General features: G+C 37.0%; 3 protein-coding genes across 3 annotated transcripts in view; 1 reads left to right on the top strand and 2 right to left on the bottom strand.

Annotated features, from left to right (window-relative positions):
• Positions 1-168: 168 nt before the first annotated feature.
• On the bottom strand, positions 169-1443 carry LOC108966766 (proteasome subunit beta type-7). Its single transcript, XM_018929804.1, has 4 exons — positions 1259-1443; positions 1022-1201; positions 463-934; positions 169-388 (listed from the first exon to the last, which is right to left on the bottom strand). The coding sequence occupies exons 1-4, from the start codon at positions 1318-1320 to the stop codon at positions 254-256; spliced, it is 849 nt and encodes a 282-aa protein (XP_018785349.1). The 5' UTR covers positions 1321-1443; the 3' UTR covers positions 169-253.
• Positions 1444-1742: 299 nt separating this feature from the next.
• On the top strand, positions 1743-3286 carry LOC108966734 (39S ribosomal protein L39, mitochondrial). The gene is made up of 5 exons (XM_018929765.1): positions 1743-1885; positions 2006-2342; positions 2484-2584; positions 2648-3090; positions 3160-3286. The coding sequence occupies exons 1-5, from the start codon at positions 1813-1815 to the stop codon at positions 3214-3216; spliced, it is 1011 nt and encodes a 336-aa protein (XP_018785310.1). The 5' UTR covers positions 1743-1812; the 3' UTR covers positions 3217-3286.
• A 798-nt stretch (positions 3287-4084) lies between these two features.
• LOC108966720 (zinc transporter ZIP6) overlaps positions 4085-20564 on the bottom strand; it is a 29271-nt gene continuing 12791 nt past the window's right edge. The window contains exons 2-4 of the mRNA XM_018929748.1: positions 16408-16711; positions 5474-5779; positions 4085-5403 (exon numbers count right to left, since the gene is read on the bottom strand). Coding sequence (XP_018785293.1) covers positions 4268-5403; positions 5474-5779; positions 16408-16711 — 1746 coding nt within the window. The 3' untranslated portion in view covers positions 4085-4267. The remainder of the gene's footprint in view (positions 5404-5473; positions 5780-16407; positions 16712-20564) is intronic.

The raw sequence follows: 20564 nt of genomic DNA, 5'->3' as shown, positions 1-20564 counted from the left end.
TGTATATACCAATCAATATTTACGTCACTAAAAGGTTTTTCATTAACCTGATTTTGATCGTTCAGTTTGTACCACACCCTTAAGTTATAGTGGTTTCCTTCAGGGTTCAGGAACTTCGTGGCAAAACTAATATACCCTGTTCAGCACAAAAAAATAAACTGCCTAAAATTCTTTAAAAACTATTTTATTTGCAAAAATCAAAATTTAATTAATTTTCGTATGTTTTCACATGCATACTGTGACAACTCCTAGTTTAAGCACCAACTTCCATAGCCTCAGCTGTTTCATCACCATACAGCTTTTTGTGGAAAGCTTCAAAGGGAACAACTTCAATTATTTCTTCCTTGCCGACCAGCTCAGTTGTGCCAGGTTTAAAGCGATAATCTCCCTATAAAATAAAATCAAACACAATATTTAAGTAAAATATTCCTTCAACCTCATCTTCATCTTAAGTCTGCTTACATGACGTTTGCCTTTCAAGTTGGCTAGCTCATAGTTGCGCAAGTAATCAACTGAATCTTTGCGTATGACGCATAAATCGATGTTCGAACCAGAACCTAAGTCATTGAAGACACCAGCCGCAATAGCATCGCGCACAAGCAGTTTGCCCTCTTCTTCGGTCATGTCGGGCTTCCAACGTGACTCAAACACAGACATTGCCGCCAAACTGCCCGAACCCATTGTTGCATATGGCAGTTTATCGGTTGAACCGTGTGGATGTATACAATAAATGTATGAGCCAGTCTTGTCAACACCGCCAAGCACTAAAGCAGCGCTAATGTGTCCCTGATAGCGGAATAAAAATTGTTTCAACAGTGTGTTGGCTGCCACAACGGGTACTTGACGACCTGTATTTAGGCGATGCATTTCCAATTGCGATGCAATCAGATCGGTAGTCATTTCTGTGTCGGCAGCAGTACCGGCACCACAGCAGCTGCAAATGTTATGAAATTATATTAAACATGTATCAGCATGTATGTGATAGATATAACAAGCATTTAATATACACAGGCTTACTTACTACATATTTTTAGCCAGATAGTGAATTTTGGAACAATTCTTATCCGACACAATTGGACCTTCAGTGGCGCGTGTATCTGCTCCAAGTATTACGCCATCCTTGAATATAATACCTGCAATTGTGGTGCCTGTTTTTACAGTCTTTGGGTGTTGGAAACCGGAGCTAAGCAGCATTTCATTTCTGCTCAAGAAAGCATAAGCATTTATGCGGCGTTCAACTAAAATTAAAAATATTTACCTTTTGCAGTTGTCAAAGTTAAAGCCACCTTTCGGCACATTGCGCACTAGTTCCATATTCATTTCGTAGTAGTTTTATTAAATTAAACGCAAAATGATTTGAGGAAAATAGCTGTGCGAATTTACAATAAATGTTTTAGCGAATAAGATGACCAACAAAATTGTGACAGCCTTGCGATGCTTCTTCTATTTTCAAGTTGCCATTAACAATAAAAAACAAAAACAATCACAATGATTAAACATTATTGTAAACAAGACATTTTTGGTTTGACAGTTAGCAGTAAAATTAAATAAAATAAAATTGTATAATTTAAAATTTAATCAGTATTGCAACTGCAGACAGTATATTATAGTAAATATATTTTTGTGTTATTATTTTGTAGAAAATATCTGAATCCACTCTATTTCTGTTTTAACTACGTGGCAATATCAAAGCACGTTGGTATCAGCTGTTGAATAAATTTTGTGATTTGATAACATTTTTGCCGTCTCTTGAAAAAAATATAGAAAATCAACTTCAAAAGTTAAAAGAAAACTTTATTACATTTTTTAGAAATGACCGGCAATAAAATGCTCTTCCAAACAGTATTAAATACTTTGCAACGCTATAATCGATTGTCAAGTATACGTGAGTTTACTAATGCTAGTGTTATCTAAAAAGTGATGAACTTTTTCAGAACATTTTTGAATGATTACATGTACATTTTCTAAATAGAAAGCAATGCTTTAATTTAATTTTTTATTCCAGGTACTTACTGTACAAGTAAGGAAACTGTCAGTCCTGCTATAGCTAAGCGCAATGAATTGTTTACAGAAGAGCAACGCCGGCAAAAGGCAGCTGTTGGTAGAGTAGAAAAAATTGAAGTACGTTATTTGGGTTTACCGGAGGATGCCACACTAGCTATGAATGCCCATATATCTACGCCTTACAATTGTGCGCAACATTTAAGTGATGGACATTGCAAACGTTCCGCTTTAGCATTGAAAGATGGCAATGTGCCGTGGGATATGCACCGACCGCTAACAGAATCTTGTACGTTACAGCTGCTTAATTTTACAGTAGCTGATCCGCATTTAATAAATAAGTAAGTTATCAAAGAACTAATTGAAACAATGAAGTTATTACAATATTTTGTATTGTATGTGCAACTAAGAAATTAAAGTAGAAAGAGCTAGCAACTCACATCTTTATTATACACAATAATTGTATATGTAATTATTTACAGAGCTTTCTGGCGCACATGCAGCTTCATGTTGGGCGCAGCACTCGAAAACAGCTTTACTGACGAAGCACATTTGCAATTACACAGTTTTCCAGGACCAAATAGTAACAGTTATATGCCGGCCTTATTCTAGACAAACTATTAACATAATGTTCATTTCATTACAGTCAAATCTGGCAGTTTTGTTTATGATATAGTGCTGCAGGCGCAATCTTGGCAACCTACCAAAGCTGAAATGCGTGCTCTGTCCGCAGCGATGATTAGGTTAGCCGCCAAAGATTTGAAAATCGAACGTCTCGATGTAAATAACGAGCTAGCGCTGGAAATGTTTGCCGATTCGCGTTACAAACGTGAGCAGGTGCCCAGCATTGCACAACAGAATCAGGGACGTGTCACGGTTTATCGCATGGGCACACATATAGATATATCGCGTGGTCCAATGGTGGCATCATCACGTTTTCTTGGCAAATGTACCGTGGCAGCAGCGCACAAAATTGCCAATGAGGGTGATAAAGATGCTTTGTATCGTGTGCAAGGTGTTGGCTTGCCGGCTGGCTTTACCTTGGATCATGTGTCGTATGGCACGTTGGAGGAACGCGCTAAGAAATTGGTAAGCAAATGATTTTTAAAATGTATTGAAGTATTATATTTTTTTTCTTTTAATTTATTTTGTTTTTAGAACTCTGCGCGCTTGCCTAATGAACCTTTTGAAGAACAACACCAACAGATAGCTTGAATAACCTGAATTGCATTATTTAGTAAAAAAAAGCATTTTTGTTTTGTTTTAATTGTAATAAATAATTAAATTGAAATACGGGTTTATTATTTGCTTGACAAAACGAGGGATTTTCTTCGCAGAAGCCTGTATATAAAATTTTATTAAAACAGTTATGAAATTATCAAACGGTTTTATGGTTTTGGTTAGCTTAACTTTTTTGCCTAAAATTTCGTGCCAGCGGAGTTTTTTCTATAACAAATGGGTAAGTCAACCCAACTGCTGAGTTGATAATAAGTTCTTGACCGTATATACATATCTACATAATTCGGTTCCGGTTACTTAAACCTGATATATTTGGATTTTCTTGCACTCCGTGAGAAGCTGTTCCGAAAGGTAGAGTTTTCATTCGGGAAACTAACGGCTCTTCGACAGTAACATGAACTGTAGTGAGAAGCTGAAGTTCGTTTCCACGGTAGTCGGGTCTGCATAAACGGCACAAACACGGATTTTTTTCCGTTAACTCGGCATCTTTCCACGAAATTACTGAATAATGTTTTCTGCCACTATAAAAAAATAAGCAACTACAAAAAAACATTCCCACGACAATCGAGTGAACGTAACTGCCACGAAAGCGCTACAACAACAACAAACACAAAAACCAGAGATAATCCCAAACACATTTGATAAATCGAACTCTTTACTGCCTTTTGCCTTGTCAGCTGATAATTTCATCAAAACACATGCGCCTAAAGGAAGGATACGTTTACATTTTCCCATTAATTCAACAATTTCCTTTAATCGTGATTTTAAATTTATTTTAACTTTTATTATAATTCAAAAATCTTTTCTAAAACTTAATTTGTACAACTACAATATATTTAATAATACTTTAAAACTTAAAAACCATAAAACATACAAACTTAAACATAATTATTCAAAAGCAGACTCTACAATGTAGTCTAGGAATGCGTGTTTTGAACAACTCACATTTACGCTCTCAATTTACAGAACTGAGAAGCGCATAAACAAATATTGCCGCTTGCATTTGTTGTTGTTGCTGCCTTTTTTTTTACTTAAAAAGCGCCGATAGCGAATGCTCATTGACAGCAATGGCCAACATAATAAGACCACCCAACAGCATGCCGAATATCTGTATTAATGTGCCCTTCAGTTTGCTCTTCGCATCGTGCGCATGCGCTTCGACTTCGCTCATTGCCGGCACAAGATCCGCCAGAGCGATATAGAGGAACGAACCGGCTGTGCAGGCGTAAATCCATTGTGTCATATTGCCATGCGCGCCGGCTATGAACAAACCGATGGCCATGCCCAGGAAACTCAACACCGAACTGACAATGTTCAAATAGACGGCGCGCCGCAAGGACACGCCTGTCTGCAGCAGAAGCGCAAAATCGCCCAACTCATGTGGCAGCTCGTGGCAGAGCACGGCGAAGGCGGTGGCCATGCCGGTTACTGGATCGCTGGCGAAAGCGGCGCCTATGGCGAGGCCATCGGTGAGATTGTGCAGGCCATCGCCGATGACGACCATGAAGGCCACGGGTGTCAATGGACGATTTGGCGCTTTTTCATCCTTTTTCGTTTCATTCAACATGATATTGATCTCTTTTGCATCATTATTGACCGGCGCTACGATGTTGGCGGTGAGCACATTGTCAGTTGGTTTCCCTGATGGCGCTTGTTCGGCGTGGTGCGCATGCTCTCCATGATGCGCCTGCTCGGCGTGGTGCGCATGCGCATGTCCTGGTTTATGCGCGTGCGCTTGTTTATGCGTGTGCGCTTGCTTATGCCCGTGACCGCCATGTGAGTGTCCATGCCCATGTCCGTGCGCGTGCCCATGTCCGCCAGCGCTGTCACCCCGCAATAACGGCAATATATGCTCCAACACGTACATGAAGATACAAGTGAAGAAAGCGCAGGCGCAGATCCAAACTGCTTCGTGTGAATCATGCGCCGACTCGGCGGTTTCGACCGCATGCTCATCGTGTTCGTGTTCGTGATCGTGATCGGGCACCAGCGCGTGCGGCAGTAAATGCATTAAGGCATCGCCGGCTAGCGTGCCGATGGCAACGGCAACGAGGAATTTCAAAATCTCTTGATATGCGACAGTTTTCATGAGCGGCACCAGCAAAATGCCAAGCAGTCCGCAAGCGGAGAGTATGAATATCGAAATGCTGGCGTATATCCAAGCTGGCGGTTACAAAAAGTAGCGTTAGTTAACAGTAAATATAGCGAGTATGTAATATGTATATAAACTCACCATTCCACAGCGCCTGCTTGGCATTCATGCCGTTGCTGAGTGGCGCTGGTCGTATGCAGACATGCTGATCAATTTGCGCCAACAGCGCTGGACAGAGTTTCATGAACGCCACCGGTGTTAACTGTACATCATTGATGAACTCATTGTATTCATCTTCGGAGTTATGCGCCTTCGTAACATCATCCGTGGTGTAAGTCTTGTAGAGTTTGCGATTGTGTAGATCATTATGGTCGACGACTAGACGCAGCATGGACTTTGGCGAGAGGCAAACATTGGCTGAAAGTGGCGCAGCGTCCAAAGAAGCATCTGTAAAGAAAAAAGTAGGAAGAGTTGCTTAGGCGAATTGTGTTAAATTTAGTGTGTTTTGAGCTCCGCTTTAAAAAAAAAACGCAAAGCTTTTGCGAAATCAAGAGTACGGTAAGAAAGCGTTAAGGCTTTTGAGAGCAAAAAGGTAATTGAGTTGCTAGATTAACTGAGGAAGCTCACTAGCATAATTCTATAAATAACTTTCATAGATCTTCTCAGCCTATGGCATAATTCGGGGAAGGTTTAGGTATCCATATGTGCTCCGAAGTAAGAAATAAGTAAGGAAAATGACACGCAGACAACTGTCTGGTAGTTTGATGAGCTTTTTGCGACGCTTTAAAGCCAAAGAGAGCTTAGCAAGTTAAAAAAGCTCCGTTTTTAAGTGTGGGTTGTAAGATTTTAGAATATTTTCTTTAGGAAACACTGCAAATATTATAAGAAAAGGGAAATATGAACTCAGTCAAAATGTATTGTTAAAATCTCAAGAAAAATAGTATGGGCTTCGGTAGATTAAAAATATTACCGTCGCCCAGCCAGTATTAGAAATAAAAAGAACTTGTGCTTTAGAGATCCTTTAGACTTTCTGAAATGTTGATTATATCTCGAAGTATCTGCATTCCATCGGAAGGGTGGGACAAAACGACACAAAACCAAAACAAGCACTTGTTTCTGAGAGACAGACAGTCAATAAGGAGTTCTATTTGGCCGTATTGTGGCGTTTCAGAACCGCCGTCGAAAACATCCGAGATTGTGGAAGAACTATTCATGGATTTTACACGATGATAATGCACCATCGCATCAAGCCATGATTTTAACCGAATTTAAAGCCAAAAACACAATGAATACCATTATTAGATTGTCAAAAAAGTCTTGCGGTATTTTCGCTAGTTGGCGCTGAGAGCGCGTAGTTCTAGTTTTATTCGTCCTTTTTGAAAAGCTCACACGTGTTTGATTGATTGTCGTTTCTTTGAAGTCGTTCGTGAGTTATAGCGTCGCACACATGGAGCAAAATAAAGAGAAAATACGGCATATTTTACAGTACTACTACGATAAAGGCAAAAATGCATCTCAAGCCGCCAGTAAAATTTGTGCAGTTTATGGACCCGATACAGTTTCCATTTCCACCGCACAACGATGGTTTCAACGTTTTCGGTCTGGTGTAGAGGTGGTCGAAAATGCGCCACGCTCCGGAAGGCCTGTCGTCGAAAATTGCGATAAAGTCGCTGAATTGGTCTCAAGAGACCGGCATAGTAGCAGCCGTAGCAGCGGTCAAGAGCTGGGCATGAGTCATCAAAAAAAATTATGAACAATTGAAAATTCAATACCGCAATTAAAAATACCGCAAGACTTTTTTGACAACCTAATATTTAGTTTTGAACCCCGACTACAGGCTACACCAACTTTGTATTTAAAGTTATTTTTAATAACCATCAACCTTCTTAAGCACTTTATTGTCTAAAACTTTTAAGACACTGTTTGTATAACACTATGCTAGTCCGAGAAGATGGACCAATTTGTGGTAAGATTAAAAAACCATATTCTACGGGGACTGCACCAGTTCGATGGGATATAGAAAATAGTGCGAGAATAATCTTTAAAAAATATTTTTATTTTAATATTTATTTGAACAAAATTTATCAAATATATATAAATTAAACCGGAAGACAAGCTAAGCATATTTAGTCTAATCGCAGAAAATTCCCAGAAGATGTATTAAGAAAATTTAGCTGATAATAGAAGGCGAAGTGTGCACTTTGTTGACTACCGGAGTGTCGGGGTGAAAATATAATATTTGAGAATATACGAGTATGTATAAGTGCACAACGCGGAAACATTTTCACGCGGCTTATGCCCTACAAAATCTATATAAATCAAAAAGAAGGTGGTGCTGTGAAGTAATCTAAAGTATAACTGCTAATCTTCCAGTCAACACCATAAAAAAGTTATACGCAATACCGAGCATCTCAGCCGACGAACGATCTTGCTATACAGGTACGATAGCATAAAATTACAAAAGCAATATTGTCAACACAAATAGAATTAGCGCAGTCGCACATTCAGCGTCAAAATTGTTTTTTTTAATTACCCAGCGTCTGTGAGCTAGCCAAGTGTGGAGCGCCTTGAGACACATTAAATATGGCGTTAGGCCATAATTGTCGGCGCTTATGTCTACACGTGCAGGTATTCCGGCATAATGTCAAAATGTCAACAACAATAATAGAAACAATTACTTATTTATGTATAAAATGACAGTTGAACACAGCGCCGCTAAGCTGGGCATCGGAATGTACTCTTTCTATGCAAAATTATCACCAGAAACACGTGATTTCAAGAATTTTATGTCAACGAGCTCCTAACAGCTCTAGAGCAAGTAAGAGAGGAGTTCTTTATTGGTAAGGTTACTTTAAGTAGAGGCAATTATGGGCAATTGAGGTAAGATATGTGACAGCCAATATGTGGCGGGTTCTGGCTTGCAACTGGAAGGGCCCAAATTCGAGAAATATGCGGCTTAAGTGTCTGCTGGAACCAACAGTAACTGCTGCTTAAAATCCTTTTACGTGGCGGGTTCCAAACCCATCGCACAACGCTGGGGAGGGATGATTCGCCTTCTCACTTTAGCTTGTCTGCAAACAGGTGTTTTTTTTAGCTACCCAGCGGATATTTGGTCTAAGACGGGAAGTTGTGAGCTACTTGAGTCATATGTAAAAGAATCGTTTCTGGTCACTATCAAGTGAATGGCGCTCAGACATCTTTCCTCACTTGCGTGAACTTCTACACATGGCTCCATCCGCTTGCAACGGCTACGCTGACTAGTTCTTGTCGTCCGAATGGATGAGAGCTCTGAGAGTATTCGACGTAGTATACGCCGGGGGAGGCAGAGGAAGAGGAAGACCTGTGCTCCGTCGAAAAAAACAGGTGGAGAAGGACCTGACTACTACTCTCAATGAAACTGCTTATATTCATTATGATTTTTGTGCACAACCATTCAAAGTTTGGTGCCTGATGGGTTCAAAGTATTCTGTGTCGGGTTTGTGATAGCGCTGGGCGTACATAGTGGTAAATATTGCTATATGGTGTTCAATTTTGAGCGTAAGCTCTCCAAAATGCCGGTGCCTAGTTTTAGTAGCTAGGCTATTCCTGGACTTAGTTAGTAGGTTTCTTGGTTCTATTACTGTCATATTAAGCCCATAACTGCATTGAGTTTCTCGTAGCTTGTTGTTGATTGTCATCTGCCCCTAAACTCTTTTCTCAGAATGCATATAAAGCTCTCTTTTGAACGCTTGCAGTCTAGTTTTACCTACTTATCTGCCTTTTCGTTGCCGAAAATGTTCCTGTGATAGGCAACTCGATTTATAGACAGTGGAGTTGATCTGTTAATGAGCTTAAGGCCTTTATGCAGTTGTTGACTGCTATGGAATTAATCTGTGGTGTCGGCAAGGCAAGCAATGAGGCCTGGCTATCTATGCATATGGCTTTTGGGATCCTACCGCTTTTCTCTATACATCTTATATATAGTATTTCCGGTTGGAAGATGTAGCCTCAGTAAAGTAGGCGGTAGGTAGATATATCAAGATTATTGGAATATACCTCCTCCTAGTTTCTTTATTTTGATAGCACAACGTGTTTCTTACTTTCTGAATATACACGTCTATGGGCGGTTGATGTAGGAGCTCCGATCGGACATGACTTAAAAGCACCGGTAACACCTGCTCAGGCCGCTCTTTGTATACCATTCCAAGTCCAGTCATGAAAATTACCTTATTCTATAGATCTTAAATAAATCTTTTTAAAAATAAATGACCACAGCTTTATCGGAAGAAAAGTAGCATACAATCACAATTGTAAAAAGTAAATTCACAAAAATTTCCATAAGCCATGAAAGCGTTCTTAAGCGTACGCGGCGTGAATAATCTTACTCTAGAACTTACAGTTGCTTCACAAACTTTATAAAAACATGAATACGATTACAAACATAAAGGGCACATAAATCAAAGTGACTGCCTTCGACTAAAGTTATTCCAATGTTAAGCGTGTTTTGTTAGCATTTAAAGCATTTCTTCAGCTTTTCCTTATGAGTTTAGTGTTTTTAGGCATTCTTCTGAGCTTCTTTTGTGTGTTTTATACCCTACCTGTAAGTTCAAGTCCTCCATAAAGTTTGTAACATTCAGAAGGAAACGTCGAAACCCCTAATTACCTCTAGCTGTTCGAGTAAACGAGCTGAGTCGATTTTGCCAGATACATCCGTCTTTCTGTCGACATATCTGTGCGCGTACTAGTCCCACAGATTTTGAGATATCTAGCTGTTTTTTTGCGCACGTTCTTTTCGTTATTTGAGCAGCTTGCTCATTTGCTGGAACCGCTGATATCGGATAGTTATAGGATAACTTTACGTTAACTATATGTTTGCAATAGGATAAGTATAGGTTAACTATAGGGTCCTGGTAGTTTCTTGTATGAAAATCTTTTTCATTTAGCGAGACTGAGCCATCAAAATCAAAAAAAATAAAAAAAAAAAAAAAATTTTACACTCTTTTATGCTATAAAAAATACAACAGTAAAGGGTATTAAAGCTTCGGCGCCGCTGAGGTTTACGTTTTTTTTTCTGTTACTATATATGTAAATTAAGTTTTTTGTTTACTTGTTTACAAAACTGAATTTATTATTAACATTTTCCACATTCTTTTGTGTCATCATGTTCGTATGTGTGCATGTTTTTGTGCCATTTACATTCAGGGCTTTGGTGCAATGGATTTCTGTATTGATTATAAAGTCAGCGTCCGTTTAGTATGCCACACACGTCGCATGAGTAACTGTATTTGTGCACAATCGCATATTTGGGCTCTCCATTGCATTTTATTTGTTTTGGTTTTTACACAGTACAGTTTTTGTGTATTTATTTTTAATTTTCCTTTTTTGTTGAAATTGGAGTCTTGTTAGTTGGATTTAATTTCAGTATCGAACAAGAAATTGCCAGAAAAAATCGACTGTGAGTGGCACAAAATGGTTGCTTGAAGTGTGGATGCTCAGAGTTAAGTCAAGCACAAAGTTGATTTCGATCAGCGCTAATTGATTTTAGGTACTGCTGCGTGGATGCGAGATGCCGCGGCAATTTTTATAGTTCTGTAATGCTTCGTTCTTTTTTTTCTTGTTCGTAAAAGTTACTTTTAACCGCTTAGCTTTCAGTTCGAATATCATTTTGTTTAAAACAAGAATTATAATTAATTTATGAATGTTTTGCAGGTAAAAGACATTTGGATGATTAGGAAATTGCCGTCACAAGACATATTGAATATATTAATAGCGGGTTTTTAATGAATTCTGTGGGATGAGGGAATTCTCGTCATAAGTTTTTCCTTGAATATATTAATAGCGGTGTTTCCAAATATTGTTCTACCACATTCATATGGTAATTTTTTGTAAGCAAAATCTGACATCAACAAATGAGCTATGCAACTTATGTAATAGATATCGTTAAAATAGAGCCTAAATTTGCCTGAAACCCGGATCTCACCAGATATTTAGTTTTTGCAAGAAGTATGATGGCGTTTATTTTGGGAGATTGAGAGATGATAATGTGTAGAAAAGTGCACTCACTATATCAATATTTTATGTCGAATTAATTCGATACTTTAGATCTTACATTCCATATCTGAAAGAACCTGCTTTCAAGCTTTAAAGAATGCAAAGGAAATACTGAAGATACCGAGCTCTGTTAGACCTGTGGTCATTCTGAATACTTTTTTTTAAGCATTAGTGCTTTGAAACACTAAGAAACCTCTGAGCTAAATCTCTTTTTTACTAAAAGCTTCATATCCGAAAGAACGTTTCTTCAAAAACTGAAATATCGATCTCTACTAGACCTATGATGCTCTTGAAAACTATTTAAAAGGGTTGGATCTTTGGGAAGACTTTGAAAGTTCTAAGCTAAATAGAGCCTTTACTAAAAAGCTGCATGTCCGTAAAAAACGTGTCTTCAAGCTGCAGATAATGTAGAGGAAATACTAAAAATACGGAGCTGGTCCTGCTGAAAAAATTTTAATGAACTAATGTTTACAACCAATCTAACTTACGAGTTTTTGTGGGCCTTCAGAAAGGCATATTATCTTGAAAAACTAAAATCGATGTAATTCCCTTTTTAAACTTCAGGGAACTATTACTGGTTGTAATCAAACGAAATTGTATATATATTTAGTTTGTCAAGAAGAGTGTAAAGAAGTATACTACAAACAAGAAGCATTTAATGTAACGGCATACAAATTTGCACGAGTAATTTCCTTAGAGTATGCCAGCTTATGGCCAAAATTGGACATATCGCACCAAAACTTTTCAAGCCACTAGGACATACGCCAGCTAATATGTGAACTATCTTAACAAAATTGAGAGCGTGTGTTTTTCTTAAAATGACGCATATTTTTGCTTAGAATAAATCAATTTCTAACTTTTTTTTTTCCTTGTTTTTCAGAAAAGTTCGTGCTCAATTCAAGCTATGTTAATACGCTACAATAAATATGTATATTTGTTTAAAATTTAAATCAACGTAAATACAATGTAATCTAAAAACGTCAGATTAGCACGGAAACAAAATGTTCATATTTATTTAAATGTCTGTATATAGCAGAGATTTTGTAATCTACTACAAGCGTACAAAGCAGTTTCACCTTTAACTTGCACAAATTTTAAGGACTTAGTACGTCTAAGCTATAAAGATAAGATTTTGCGAAGGCAACGCTTAACTGGAAATATACATACAAATATTTTCAAAAATATACTATATTTATATATATATGGTACTTATATGATACATTCAAATATAGTATATTGCAAAACACTCTAATTAAGGCTGATTCATTTCGAGGTTTGCTACTACATTGAAACTTCAAATTTAATGCGGAAGATTTATTACCTTTCGAAAGAAAATTCTTTGATTTTTTTTTTTTTTTGAAATTATCTTTTTCAGGTATCTTAAATCAATAGTTTACGCCAAGCAGGCAACAACAGGGGAGCTCAAAAACACATTCATAGGCGTACTTTTGTCTAAATTCAAGCCGAAATGCTGTCAAGTCATCGAAAAATAGTTACTCTATTTGGAAAAAAAAATTTAATTGTGTTGGCTATTTGACCAACATTTCGTTCAAATCATAAATGACATAAAATTATTTGCACAACTAAAAAAAAAAAAGGTTTCTTTGAATAAGTAGGTTTAAGTGTTCTATTTCGTTTTAACATCACGTCTAGGGCCGTCCTAGGTACGAAAATTCAGTGGTTTCGGACTGGTAATTTTGTTTCTACTGAGTAGTGAAAACCCCGTCTTTTTTCTTTCTTTATTGACGTAGATGCCGTTTATCAGATTATAGCCAAGTTAACAACAGCGCGTCAGTCGTTTCTTCTTTTCGATATATGGCGCCAATTTGAGATACCAAAAGCAGCCAGATCTTTCTTCACCTGGTCTTCGTCTTCCTCTGCTTCCACCGGCGGGTACTGAATCGAAACCCTTGAAAGCTAGAGTATTCTTTTCTCTTTGACCTTTGTTCGTCGGGAAAGGACTTTACATTTCAATTGACTACTCAGTCGAAAGTAGCAATTGTTGGCAAGAGTGATTCAATGTTGGATTTCAAGGGTGAAGTCTAATTGCAGCGTCTGTTCATCAGTGGTGCGGCTGCGAGCGGGTGCCGGTCTTGAAACAAGCGACTCGCTATATAAATTTGTATACATATAGCTTGCCGAGGGAAGTTGTGCGCTAAGTTTGGTACCCGCCACATAGAAACCACTCCCAATGAAAATACTAAAGCGTTTACGAAATTTAATAAATGTGAGAAAACCAGTATTAGTGGATGTCTCAATGCTTATTTTGGAAGAAAAATCGCGAAGTGAACTCAAATTGTCATAGTAGAATTGGTTAAGCTTGGATCATCTCTTCTGGTCTCTGAAGCATGAAACTAACAAAACTGATTCCGAATTAAAATATATACTATATATTAGGTTGTCAAAAAAGTCTTGCGGAATTTTCGCTAGTTTTCGCTGAGAGCGCGTAGTTCTAGTTTTATTCGTCGCAACGGGTCATGCCATACCTTTTTGGAAAGCTCACACGTGTTTGATTGGTTGTCGTTTCTTTGAAGTCGTTCGTGAGTTATAGCGTCGCAAACATGGAGCAAAATAAAGAGAAAATACGGCATATTTTACAGTACTACGACGATAAAGACAAAAATGCATCTCAAGCCGCCAATAAAAATTTGTGCAGTTTATGGACCCGATACAGTTTCCATTTCCACCGCATAACGATGGTTTCAACGTTTTCGTTCTGGTGTAGAGGTGGTGGAAGATGGCGGAATTGTGATATCGAGCAAAAAAAACACAAAAAAAAAAAAAAAAAAAGCCATCCATAATATTAGCATAAGAAAACAATAATCGCTTATTTTGCTTGATGTGGACATTTGCCCAGCCGTTAGCGTAATAGTATCTCTATTCGGCTATTAAACCCAATTCTGGTTTTTAGCTTCGTAGAATAGATATTAACTGAAGTTTGTGCACATCATCGATGAATACTGATTTGAGGGGCACTATTGAGCCATATTTGGTAGAGATATAGACTAATATGCAAAAAGTGGGTTGCAGTTCGTCAATAGTCTACTTTACATCACATTAAGGAAAAGCGGAGAGAATTATACCAGATAGCAAAAGCCGTTAAATTTTATTCCAGCAAACAAAATTTTTAGATCTCAAGCACTGCTAAATTCATCACACACCGCTATCTCATGTGAGTATGTACTATATTTATCTAGCAGTTTTGCAAATAATAATGATAATGACATTGAGGTAGCTTCAGTTTTCAGTCTACACTATAATAATTAGTGCTATGAAGCGTTACGCTATTCTATTATCATTATAATAACTGTTGTTTTGTGAAGACTGAACATTTGTCATTGTCAAGAGCATACAAAGTGATACAAGTACATGTATTATGGTAATATACAAGTATTTTATAAATAAGGGATAACATAATGCATGGAAAATATATGAAAATAATAATGTATTATATAATAGCAACAGTTTCGCTCCTTCCTTATTCCCGTCCTAATATACGGCGCAGAAACATGGACGATGACCACCCGAAAAAAATAAGCTCTTGGAAGTGCATAGCGACTGTACAACTGAAGTGAGCTTAAGAGCTTAAAATCATACCACTTATCCGCCAAGTAACCTTCAGGTAGTATTGATCGCAGTCATTTAAAGTCTGCTAACTTTCATTTTGCATTCAGCGGAAAGTAAAAGTCACATTGACATCAAATTGCGCATAATGCCAATTAGGTAAATTACCGAGTTCGCGCAATAAAGAGTTGCCGGCAAATACCAACAGTATTGCGCCAAGCGCCTCATTATGCACACCACGAATATGTAAATATGTACATCCTGTGATTTTTATTATAAAAATGCCACTAAATTGACATTTCAATTGTCGGCTTTGTGACAGTTGCCTTTGTGTCAACGTAGTAAGTATGTACATATGTGCACAAATCTTCACCGTTGACGGGCTCATTATTACTTCATACTGATATTCGCCGACAAAGTGGAGGTCAAACTGATTATAGTAAATATAAAGTATCGAATTGATTGAGGAAAGTATTTATACAATGTTTTGAGGTCATTTTTGTAAAGGTTGGCAACCTTAACATAGACAATTATGCAATTGTTGAGTGAAGAACTGGCGACGCTAATTTAAAAGGTTAGAATTTTCTAGAAGAAATTGTATTGAAGAGATGTGAAGTGTAATTGCTTGATTGCTAGTCTCGAGACCTTTCTCAATGGATGAGCTTATTTGAAAAATAGTTATAGTAGTATTAGGTTAGCTTAAAGGGCGATGCTTAATCAGTCTTTTGTGGTATCTACAAATCCTATCTAATCAATCATAAGACCCACACAAATCAAAAAGGCTCAATGACATTATAATATCACAGGAGTGGGTTATCGACCAGCGCGTGTTAAGCCCGCTAGAGCGCAAGATGATAACGGATATGCAACTCGTTCCCATACCTATGTGAGCGGGCAAGAGTGTCTTCACTGGCTGCCTCATGGACTTTGCAATTAAAAGCGATTTTGCTGTGACGGCACCCTCTTGAGTCTGCTGATGAAGTAGCCGTGCTCATGACAGTCGAGTCTACGTAACCGGAACGGGCTCGGACTATCAAATCGGCTTTATTATGCCGCTATAACAACAGCAACAAGTAGCTTGATGTTATTTATAGCGAGAATAGACACTTCTTGACTAGATTTGCCTGAAAGTTAGCGAGTTCAAGCGCTCAGATTGCCGCTTTCCTGTCAGATTGAAGCTCCTCCTCCCTGAGCCTGTACTTCATAGTAGTACTTCACTTCTACTGTCACCTTACTAGCCGTCAACTTCTGCTTGAAAAACACCACAGTGGCCCGGTGGCTTAAATCAAAGACAGACGGAAAGCTGTTTACAGAAAACTTCCCTTCGAACCTTCCCTATTTTCTTCGAACCATTCTTGAAAAAAAAACGCTCATTGCGGCTTTTCTCGCGTGATTCCTCCCTATCCATATATGTACATGTATCCCCGTCGAAAATATTATCAAGAAATACATATTTGCTCTTAATATCTCGCTTTACTTACCACTATCACGCGGATGTCTATGCTTTGGATCGTGCATCTCTTTGAACTCCAATAAAATACCTTTTCCCTTCTCCTTTATGAGTATGTCCAATTCGTCGGTCACCTTGCCTTCAGCATTTTTTTGCGTTAAGACTTGTATATCTTCGTCGGTGGGTTGGAATTTCAAATTTTTCTGCTCAAAGTAAGCAGTCAATTGTGCATCATCATCTATTTTAAAACCCTTTGGACGATGTACGTCGACTGTATGCTCTGGCTCGAATTCGATTTGTCCCAAGCCTAGATTGACCATCAAATGCTCGAGACCCTGAAAAAAAAAATTATTTATTATTGAGAATTTTTCCATTTAAGAAGTAATTGTTTATATTTTAGGGTATAAAATATTGTTTTAAAAATAAATTTGTTAAACTAATGCCGCGATGATTGTTTATATTTCAGCTTTTTTTATTGGTTTTGGTTATAGAAATAGTTAGTTTGGGTTAGGTTAATCTGGTAGGCCAATAAGTCACGCGTAGACCACTAATGTTTCTTTGCGATACCAGATGAAGTTCAGTTGCTAGATCCCTGAGGAGTAGTCATCTGTTAGGATCCCAACACTTGACGCGAATTTTAACAGACTCCGCAGCCTCATTATCGATACTTCTTCCAGTGTATCATAGCGTGGCGACCCAGATGTTTACAGCGTAGTCTTGCCAATGTGGGATGAGTGCATAAGAGATGTTAGATTGTTTTTCTGGTGACATTTCCTGCAGTATTCTCGATCTGTATATAAATAGCAGACGGAGTATGTTTGTGCTATTGAAAGGCATCTAGAGTGTGTATACTCATTTTACAAGAAGTATGCTCTGAGAACAACACTTTGTCAGTCTCCATCTTAAGATGAACTCAGATATGAACTTTTTAAAAGAGTTGTAATTTATATTTGAAGTCTGTCAGCCTTAGATCGAGCATTTTCAATACTCTTATACGACTTTACGGATGTCTTTTGTCGTCCCGATGCCGGATTGTCTCTTAAGATTCTACAAAGATTCATTTTAAGGTCTCTGGTTCTCACTGGACTGAGAGTCTGCCGTAGTAAAGGCACTGTAATGCTTGTAATCCATCCATCTTGCCGTCTGGATGTCGAATTGGCTCTTAAGATCTTACAAAGATTCATTTGAAAGTATCTGCTTCTCCCTGGGCTCAGTCACTGTCTTACTAAAGACACTGCAGCACGAACAAATCGCTTTAGAAGGTCATATATCTCTTAATTATGAAATTTTTAAAACTCCTCTATCTCCATTCTCCACAATCTTTACAATAACCAGCTAATTACTTCGATATTGTTCAAGGCCTAATGGCCCAATTGCCAAATCTTGTGTTACTTTTAATTATTAGTGCATTAATTTACTAGTTTAGTGTTTTAGTTACGTCACTAAGATTTTAGTTTAGCCATTCTTTATATTTTGTTGATGACGATAAACCTCGTAAATTAATTGCTTAGTTCCACTCACTTTCAGGCATTCGAGAGCGCATGATTGTTCTCAGTTTGAAGTTTAGTCGTTAATTAGCAACAACATATGCTTGTTTTTAAGCCGTTTACGTACTCGTTGAGCTCATAATTTTTACTTCTGTTAATTATGCAACAAGCTATGCAATTTGTCGAAAAATATTTATTAGTTCAATCGGAAAATATTTGTCTGACACCAGCTTATTGTTTGGTTAGTAGTTAGTAAGATTTATAGACATTCATAAAAACTATTATTTCTTATTTGCAAGGAAGTGTCTCTAAACGGTTTTTATATATGTATGTATGTATTGATATCTGTACACTAAACCGGGTATGTTAAGTTTTACGTACGATTTTGAATATCCAGAAGGAACTGTGGCTAGCTGCGTCGATTGAGCTACTCAATCAGTTTTTGAGATGTCGCTTTAAAATTTTGCATACGTCCTATTCACGTCAAAAGGTGGTTTATTTGTCAAAAAAGCCGATATCGGACCGCTATAGCGTATAGCTGACAGACAAGCTGACAGTTCAAATCAAGTTCTAGTATGAAAAACTTTTTTATTTGACAAGATATTTTCATGAAATTCGACATATAATATTCTGCAAGGCAATGGTACATTGCGTGAAGAAATAATTCGGATTGGATCACTATATCATATAGCTGCCATACAAACTTATAGATAAGAATCTAGTCCCTGTATGGGAAACTTTTTTATTTGCAAAGATATCATCACGAAATTTTGGAGATATTATTATCAAAGACATCGCTACAATCTCCTAACTTATTGTTTAGATCGGATGACTATTGCATATATCTGCCATACAATCTTATCGACTAAAATGTAGTTAATATATAGAAAACTTTTTTATTTGAAAAGCTATCTGCACGAAAATCGGCATATTTTATTACTTAGAGCAACGCCACAATCTGTGAAAGTATTGCTCAGATCGAACGCTGAAGTAGATATAGCTGCCATACAAACTTATCGATCAAAATCAAGTTAATGTTCTTCTAATAAGCTCTTATCCAATAATAAATGCATTTGAGCAGGCTATTTTAGTGCTCGAAGTTTTAGTTTTTGCCTGTTTGTTTTCAAAATCATTACCATTACCGTTATTTGCGAAATATATATGCCGCAAGTGACGCAAATACAGTCACAATTAAATATCACCTGAAGCTTGTATGAAAATTAATTAATTTTCACCTCCCAAACTAAAGCGTCAAACAGCTTCTGCTCGGCAAATACTAAAATAAATAATAGTTAATGTTAAAATAAATAGTAAAATTCAGTTTTTAAACACATTCAGCATAACGGTGCATGTTAACGTAGTCGCTGACTAAATTGCTACTATTTTAGTGTTTAATTTTAATTTGCCAACTAGTACATACGTACATATATGTAAGTAAGTATGTGTGTTCATAAATTTTTCCATACTATGCTAAATTGGCAATGATTTGTTAGCTAAACTGCTGACTTGAATGCTAAACAGTGCAGAAAAATGAAATCACAATAAATTTGTGCTGAAATATCACGTATACGCCCCCTACACAACGACTACTACCACTTATGTATAAGTGTAGTAAGTGAAGTGTTGTAATTGTTGTAAATAAATATTACTATTTATATTAGAAATAGTAAAATAAATTAATATATAGTAAATGTTATATTTTTGAGATTTTTTTTTTAACACTTAACTCACAATATGCAATTTTAAGCTCTGCGAGTATATTTCATGCATTAAAAATGTTTATTAAAGTTCATTTTCAGTTTAGAGTTAACTTTGAAGCTTGTAAGCTTACCATTTGTCGATAGCAAGGCATATCGATAACGCATAAATAGGAGATGAAACTATGTTCAACTAACAAATAATGCAACATAGTATGTTCGTATGTTTTTTAAATAATAATAATAATAATATAGCAATAAAGCCCCTACTACAAAACGCTGCAAATTTTCATTAGTTACTGTTGGTATTTTTCGAACTAACGGCTAGCAACGCCTTGAACTGAGACTTAGTGCATGTGTTAGCTGAATATCGCAACCGCCAAACGAAGCGGTGTTAATAATAATAAACAACTATATATATACTATGTATATAAGTAAGATGTTTGTGAAAAAAATATTTGCGTTTATTGATGTTTATGTGTTTGTGTGCGCAAATTTACTAAACTATTGCTTGAATAGCTATAAAATGTAGCGAAAGGGTTTGCTAGGCATATCTAACAATTGCTACACAAAATATTGCACAATAAATAATATATACGTTTGTGCATATATATATATAGCAAAGTACATAAATAATATAGCGTTGAATGAAAGGTTTATTGGCTTTTACGCTCAATTTCGTTCATTTCGGTCACGCACGCGCTTTGAGCAATGGTCGCACGCTTATAAGCGTTACATATATTTACATATGTACATATGTATATAGTTATATGTGTATATCGTCACCTAAAATATAAAATAACGTAACATCACATGTGATAGAAACCACTCATATTGAAACAAAATTTGAGTTTAGGTTATAAAATGGTTATGTATTGGTTATCAAATGGTTATGTATTGGTTATAAAATAGTTATATTTTGATTATAAAATGGTTATGTATTGGTTATAAAATGGTTATGTATTGGTTATAAAACGGTTATAAATAGGTTATGTCTGACAGCG

This window comes from Bactrocera latifrons, unplaced genomic scaffold (genome assembly GCF_001853355.1).
Source record: "Bactrocera latifrons isolate USDA-ARS-PBARC rearing strain unplaced genomic scaffold, ASM185335v1 scaffold_17, whole genome shotgun sequence".
NCBI lineage: Eukaryota > Metazoa > Arthropoda > Insecta > Diptera > Tephritidae > Bactrocera > Bactrocera latifrons.
The sequence above is the reverse complement of the archived record's forward strand: the minus strand, read 5'-3'. Positions and strand labels throughout refer to the sequence as shown.